The sequence below is a fragment of the Oncorhynchus keta genome, unplaced genomic scaffold, assembly GCF_023373465.1.
Source record: "Oncorhynchus keta strain PuntledgeMale-10-30-2019 unplaced genomic scaffold, Oket_V2 Un_contig_16899_pilon_pilon, whole genome shotgun sequence".
Taxonomy (NCBI): domain Eukaryota; kingdom Metazoa; phylum Chordata; class Actinopteri; order Salmoniformes; family Salmonidae; genus Oncorhynchus; species Oncorhynchus keta.
The window spans coordinates 4004-11562 of NW_026280177.1; the positions used below are offsets into that span (position 1 = coordinate 4004).

The 7559-nt window shown below is 42.8% G+C and overlaps 1 protein-coding gene across 1 annotated transcript; it reads left to right on the forward strand.

The window, feature by feature from the left end:
* Nucleotides 1-332: 332 nt before the first annotated feature.
* LOC118381765 (nucleoside diphosphate kinase 6) lies at nt 333-6836 on the forward strand. Its single transcript, XM_035768660.2, has 3 exons — nt 333-455; nt 3652-3812; nt 5505-6836. The coding sequence occupies exons 1-3, from the start codon at nt 448-450 to the stop codon at nt 5654-5656; spliced, it is 321 nt and encodes a 106-aa protein (XP_035624553.2). The 5' UTR covers nt 333-447; the 3' UTR covers nt 5657-6836.
* The last annotated feature ends 723 nt before the right edge of the window (nt 6837-7559 follow it).

Genomic DNA, 7559 nt, shown 5'->3' on the forward strand with positions numbered 1-7559 from the left:
CGACAGATTTTTTTTACCTTGTCTGCTCGGGTACTTGGATCTTGCAACCTTCTGGTTACTAGTCCAACGCTCTAACCACTGGGTTACCTGCTGCCCCAAATGCAAGCATACATGTTTCCATGGGGACAAGCGCCAGGCTCTAACAACCACCACATAGAACCACCTCATACTGCCTCTTATCACCACATAGAAGCACCACGTATCACCACATAAAACCACTTCATAGAACTTCCTCGTATCACCACATAGAACGTCCTCATATCACTACATAGAACCTCCTCGTATCACCACATAGAACCGCCTCATATCACCACATAGAACCACCACGTATCACCACGTAGAACCGCCTCATATCACCACGTAGAACCACCATATATCGTTGATGCGTCTTTGTGTGTTTTGTCTCATCTCTCAGGACGGTTCTTCTACCAAAGACTGGTTGAGTTCATGTCCAGGTAAGCTTCAAGTCATTTCTCTTCACACTTTAATGTAGCGAACATAACTTTAACGTGTGTGTCAAATGGCACCCTATTTGGACTAAAGTAGTGTACTATGTAGGGGGTAGGCTGCCGTTTGGGACGCACACCTCTGACTCATATTCATTGTTTAACTTCCCTTTTAACAAATTGTATTGGTCACATACACACATTTACCTTTAACTCCCGCTGTGATGTGATGCAAGCGCTGTTGAATGTGAAGACAAAAGCATCTTGACGACTAAACACAGTATGTCACTTCAACTCGATGGCGTATCTTCGTCCACTTCTGCTACTTTGCCCAATTATTGGACAAGAGAGTTGATCTGATTGGTCAACGGATCAATTAGTGGAAAGAGAACCAGAATTGGTCTGCCACATTCATACTGCTGAGATGCAATCACATGGAAACTCAAGTACTGGGACCGGATTCACAAAACCTTAAGGATACTTGGGTCGGCAGGTAGCCTAGTGGTTAGAGCGTTGGGCCAGTAACCGAAAGGTTGCCTGATCGAATCCCTGAGCTGACAAAGGTAAAAATCTGTCGGACTGCCCACTGTTCTTAGGCCGTCATTGTAAATAAGAATTTGTTCTTAACTGACTTGCCTCGTTAAATAAAGGTTAAATAAAATTAAGAAGAAATATCTTCTTAACTGCCATTTTTCCCCCTTAACTATAGACTTAAGAAGAAAGTTAAGCAAAGTTGCTATTCCTCAAGAATGTTACTGGAAACGTTCTTTGGGTTTTTCTTAAGTTTCTTCCTAAGAAAAAAGTGAAGAAGAAATGGGATTCTTGAAAATAATGCTTTAGGAGTTCTTCTTGGAAATGTACTTAACTTTAGGACAGCTAAACCCTTGTCTTGTGCAGACTGGGCCCAGGAGGTGAGCAGTTTAAAAATGCCTAACTGTATTGATTAGAAAAGTTAGCCATACGAACCACTTCTATCCATCCAGCCATACGAACCACTTCTATCATTCCGGCCATACGAACCACTTCTATCAGTCCAGCCATACTAACCACTTCTATCAGTCCAGCCATACGAACCACTTCTATCAGTCCAGCCATACGAACCACTTCTATCAGTCCAGCCATACGAACCACTTCTATCAGTCCAGCCATACGAACCACTTCTATCAGTCCAGCCATACGAACCACTTCTATCAGTCCAGCCATACGAACCACTTCTATCAGTCCAGCCATACGAACCACTTCTATCAGTCCAGCCATACGAACCACTTCTATCAGTCCAGCCATACGAACCACTTCTATCAGTCCAGCCATACGAACCACTTCTATCAGTCCAGCCATACGAACCACTTCTATCAGTCCAGCCATACGAACCACTTCTATCCATCCAGTCTTTGAGGCAGCTCTGTGGGGAGTGTCTGTTGTCGTCAGCTCATTCATAAAGGGGCTTGGGCGCCGAGGAGGACGGTGGGCGCCGGGGAGAACATAGCTCATTTATAGACCCCCCCCATGCAGGGCACCCCTCTGGCTTCTAATGGTGTTCTCCCGTGCCTTTGGCTCCAAATGGCACCCTATTCCCTATGCAGTGTGCTACTTTTGACCTGAGTCAGGTTTAAGCCGCTTAAGTTTAGTGCACTACATGGGGAATCGTGTTCCATTTGGCCATGTTATTTTCTTTTACTTTCTCGTTCTGAACTCCTGAAAGAATACATAGATGAGTGTTGGTGTTATATCACAGCTTGAAGTAGAGCCTTGTTTTGTTTTTAATGTTCAAGGTTGTTTTATGTTTTTATTTTATTTTTATTTTTTTAGGTTCGACAGTCTTTTCCTTTTGTGGGGTGGGCTGTCTTTACCACCCGTTGTGCTACTGTGTATCGATGGGAGGGGGGTCTTTGAGTAGGATGTCTCTGAGTGGATCTGGTCTTTTACCATGGGGGGGGGTCTTTGAGTAGGATGTCTCTGAGTGGATCTGGTCTTTTACCATGGGGGTGGGGGGTTCTTTGAGTAGGATGTCTCTGAGTGGATCTGGTCTTTTACCATGGCGGGGGGGGTTCTTTGAGTAGGATGTCTCTGAGTGGATCTGGTCTTTTACCATGGGGGTCTTTGAGTAGGATGTCTCTGAGTGGATCTGGTCTTTTACCATGGGGGGTCTTTGAGTAGGATGTCTCTGAGTGGATCTGGTCTTTTACCATGGGGGGTCTTTGAGTAGGATGTCTCTGAGTGGATCTGGTCTTTTACCATGGGGGTCTTTGAGTAGGATGTCTCTGAGTGGATCTGGTCTTTTACCATGGGGGGTCTTTGAGTAGGATGTCTCTGAGTGGATCTGGTCTTTTACCATGGGGGGTCTTTGAGTAGGATGTCTCTGAGTGGATCTGGTCTTTTACCATGGGTGGGGGGGTCTTTGAGTAGGATGTCTCTGAGTGGATCTGGTCTTTTACCACCCGTTGTGCTACTGTGTATCGATGGGAGGGGGTCTTTGAGTAGGATGTCTCTGAGTGGATCTGGTCTTTTACCATGGGTGGGGGGTCTTTGAGTAGGATGTCTCTGAGTGGATCTGGTCTTTACCATGGGTGGGGGGGGGTCTTTGAGTAGGATGTCTCTGAGTGGATCTGGTCTCTTACCATGGGGGGCTCTTTGAGTAGGATGTCTCTGAGTGGATCTGGTCTTTTACCATGGGGGTTCTTTGAGTAGGATGTCACTGAGTGGATCTGGTCTTTTACCATGGGGGTGTCTTTGAGTAGGATGTCTCTGAGTGGATCTGGTCTTTTACCATGGGGGGTCTTTGAGTAGGATGTCTCTGAGTGGATCTGGTCCTTTACCATGGGGGGGGTAGAGGGGGGTCTTTGAGTAGGATGTCTCTGAGTGGATCTGGTCTTTTACCATGGGGGAGGGGGGTCTTTGAGTAGGGGATGTCTCTGAGTGGATCTGGTCTTTTACCATGGGGCGGGGGGGTCTTTGAGTAGGATGTCTCTGAGTGGATCTGGTCTTTTACCATGTTTTCATCATATGGACATTTTAAGCAATCACTGCGTTTTGACCTGTAGTCCCAATTATATTTACAAAGCAAATATCATTTGAGGCCTTCACTGGCTGGATATCTTGAAGATGATACTCTTGTGCTGATGTATCCTACCTCACACAGATTAGGTGGAACTCTTTGTCAAAAGGCTCCCTAGTCTGAACCCCCCATTGCTCTGTTGTGATTCAGTGGTCCGATGCGGGCCTACGTCCTGGCTAGAGAGGACGCCATAACCCACTGGAGAGAACTGATGGGTCCTACCAAGGTGTTCAGGGCCCGCTATACCTCTCCCTCAACCATCAGAGCCCAGTACGGACTCACTGACACCAGGAATACCACACACGGCTCTGGTAAGTGCCCCCAGAGGTCTTGTGGGTCTGGTAAGGCCCCCAGGGCTCTTGTGGGTCTGGTAAGGCCCCCAGGGCTCTTGTGGGTCTGGTGAGACCCCCAGGACTCTTGTGGGTCTGGTAAGGCCCCCAGGGCTCTTGTGGGTCTGGTGAGACCCCCAGGACTCTTGTGGGTCTGGTAAGGCCCCCAGGGCTCTTGTGGGTCTGGTAAGGCCCCCAGGACTCTTGTGGGTCTGGTAAGGCCCCCAGGACTCTTGTGGGTCTGGTAAGGCCCCCAGGGCTCTTGTGGGTCTGGTAAGGCCCCCAGGACTCTTGTGGGTCTGGTAAGGCCCCCAGGACTCTTGTGGGTCTGGTAAGGCCCCCAGGACTCTTGTGGGTCTGAGATGGCTGCTTTTTTAATCATGCAGTAGTTTTGACCAGGGGCTCAGGGTTTGGTGCTTTTTAAAAATATTTATTGACTATCTATTTATTGATCTAGTTGAGACCTATTGAGATAGAATAAAAATCACAAGCCTCGCTGATCCACTTTTTCAAGTAGCAGATCAATGGCGTGAGGGTTTTTCCTCTGTCCTGGTATTATTTACACACATATGGCTTCATCCTCTCTACACTGAGCGCCGTTTCTCTAATAGAAGATTGTAGGATGTAGCTGAACAAAGAGAAACATTGATGATGTTCAGGGGAACAGCAGTGAACTGATCTGTAGAACAAGGGTCTCTGGCAGGCACACACACACTTTCTTACGTACATTTTCAGGAATTAACAATTTTAACAAAATACAGGACATGAAAAAAAAGTCCAGACTTCAAAAATCTTGTTTTCTTACCTTGTTAGGACATTCTGGTCCTGATAATGTAGGGAGACACACACACACACACACACACACACACACACACACACACACACACACACACACACACACACACACACACACACACACACACACACACACACTGTTTCGGTATGAGGGACCACACACACAACACCCACAACAGTTATTTATAGCTGTCAATCAAATGATCTAGGTATTAATTGTGTGTGATAGCTATCAATATAGGTTTTGTATTAGACAACCAGAATCATTCTCCTCTACTGATTTGCAGTCTACAATACTTTGGGGGCATCACAGCCCATATACAACTCTATCTTCATATTTTGTCTGGTGCTGGTGGTTGAGACTCCTGACCATAAACTGTATGCCATAACTTTAATAACATCAATGTTATTTAAAGATTTAGTTGATTCTACTAATATTCATTTCCATAAACCCTTTAATAAACTATTGATGTTGTGTAATAATCTTGTGTAATAACATAACATGCTAAAGTAAATTTCCCAAGCTTGGGCAAATTAAAAGTCTTCTCATAAAGGAATTTTAAAAATCTTCTCATAAAGGAGTTTTTAAATTCTTCTCATAAAGGAATTTTTAAATTCTTCTCATAAAGGAATTCTAAAAGTCTCCTCATAAAGGAATTTTAAAATTCTTCTCATAAAGGAATTTTAAAATTCTTCTCATAAAGGAATTTTAAAATTCTTCTCATAAAGGAATTTTAAAATTCTTCTCATAAAGGAATTTTAAAATTCTTCTCATAAAGGAATTCTAGAATTGTTGTCATAAAGGAATTCAAAAATTCTTCTCATAAAGGAATTTTAAAAGTCTTCTCCTAAAGGAATTTTAAGTCTTCCCGTTTCCAGATTCGTTGGAGTCGGCGCGGAGGGAGATCAGTTTCTTCTTCCCAGACTTCAGTCAGGAGACGTGGATGGAGAGAGAGGAGCTGAGGTTCAGGAAGAGACGCATGGAGGACAACCAGAGGAAACAGATACACACGTTACCAGTTCACAGCTAACTGCTGATCTCAGTACACATTTAAACAAATACTTGACTGGACCAGGGGCCTGCGTTCATAAAATATCTCAGTAAGAGTGTACAGTATATAACAGTACCAGTCAAAAGTTTGGACACACCTACTCACTCAAGGGTTTTTATTTTTACTATTTTCTACATTGTAGAATAATAGTGAAGACATCAACACTATGAAATAACACATATAGAGTCATGTAGTATCCAAATAAAAGTGTTAAACAAATCAAAATATATTTTATATTTGGGAATTTTCAAAGTAACCACCCTATTGCCTTGATGACAGCTTTGTACACTCTTGGAATTCTCTCAACCAGTTTCACCTGGAATGCTTTCCCATCAATCTTGAAGGAGTTCCCACATATGCTGAGCACTTGTTGGCTGCTTTTCCTCCACTCAATTCAACCATGATGGCCTGATTCACGCAGTCTCCTCAGAACAGTTGATGTTTAGGGAAGCATTTATTTGGGCTGCAAATTCTGAGGCTGGTAACTCTAATGAACTTATCCTCTGCAGCAGAGGTAACTCATGGTCTTCTTTTCCTGTGGTGGTCCTCATGAGAGCCAGTTTCATTATAGCGATTGATGGTTTTTGCGACTGCACATGAAGACACTTTTAAAGTTCTTGAAATTTTCCAGATTGACTGACCTTCATGTCTTAAAGTAATAATGGACTGTCGTTTCTCTTTGCTTATTCGAGCTGTTCTTGCCATAATATGGACTTGGTATTTTACCAAATAGGGCCATCTTCTGTATACCACCCCTACCTTGTCACAACACAACTGATTGGCTCAAACTCATTAAGAAGGAAAGAAATTCCACAGATGAACTTTTAACAAAGCACACATGTTAATTGAAATGCATTCCAGGTGACTACCTCATGAAGCTGGTTGAGAGTATGTCAAGGGAGTGCAAAGCTGTCATCAAGGCAAAGGGTGGCTACTTTGAAGAATCTCAAATATAAAATATATTTTGGTTACTACATGATTCCATATGTGTTATTCATAGATTTGTCGTCTTCACTATTATTCTACAATGTAGAAAATAGTAAATATAAAGATGTACTTCAACATTATGCACCAATATTCCTTATCACAATTGACTGCAGTTGATACTATGGAACATAATGCAACGTCTATTAAAAAAAGGAAATGAAACCACAAAGCACTCGCACGTCATCTGTTTTATTGTCAGCACAAATGTACACTGTCTATATGGATAAACATAAAGAGCCAAAACGACCTGACAAAGGTCAGTTACTATAGAATGTACACTGTCTATATGGATAAACATAAAGAGCCAAAACGACCTGACAAAGGTCAGTTACTATAGAATGTACACTGTCTATATGGATAAACATAAAGAGCCAAAACGACCTGACAAAGGTCAGTTACTATAGAATGTACACTGTCTATATGGATAAACATAAAGAGCCAAACGACCTGACAAAGGTCAGTTACTATAGAATGTACACTGTCTATATGGATAAACATAAAGAGCCAAAACGACCTGACAGAGGTCAGTTACTATAGAATGTACACTGTCTATATGGATAAACATAAAGAGCCAAAATGACCTGACAAAGGTCAGTTACTATAGAATGTACACTGTCTATATGGATAAACATAAAGAGCCAAAACGACCTGACAAAGGTCAGTTACTATAGAATGTACACTGTCTATATGGATAAACATAAAGAGCCAAAACGACCTGACAGAGGTCAGTTACTATAGAATGTACACTGTCTATATGGATAAACATAAAGAGCCAAAACGACCTGACAAAGGTCAGTTACTATAGAATGTACACTGTCTATATGGATAAACATAAAGAGCCAAAACGACCTGACAAAGGTCAGTTACTATAGAATGTACACTGTCTATATGGATA

Bases quoted from the DNA above. Each gene is read 5' to 3' on its own strand.
- LOC118381765 (XM_035768660.2), top strand. The intron at 3,813-5,504 runs GTAAGTGCCCCC...TCCCGTTTCCAG, and splicing joins GAATACCACACACGGCTCTG to ATTCGTTGGAGTCGGCGCGG.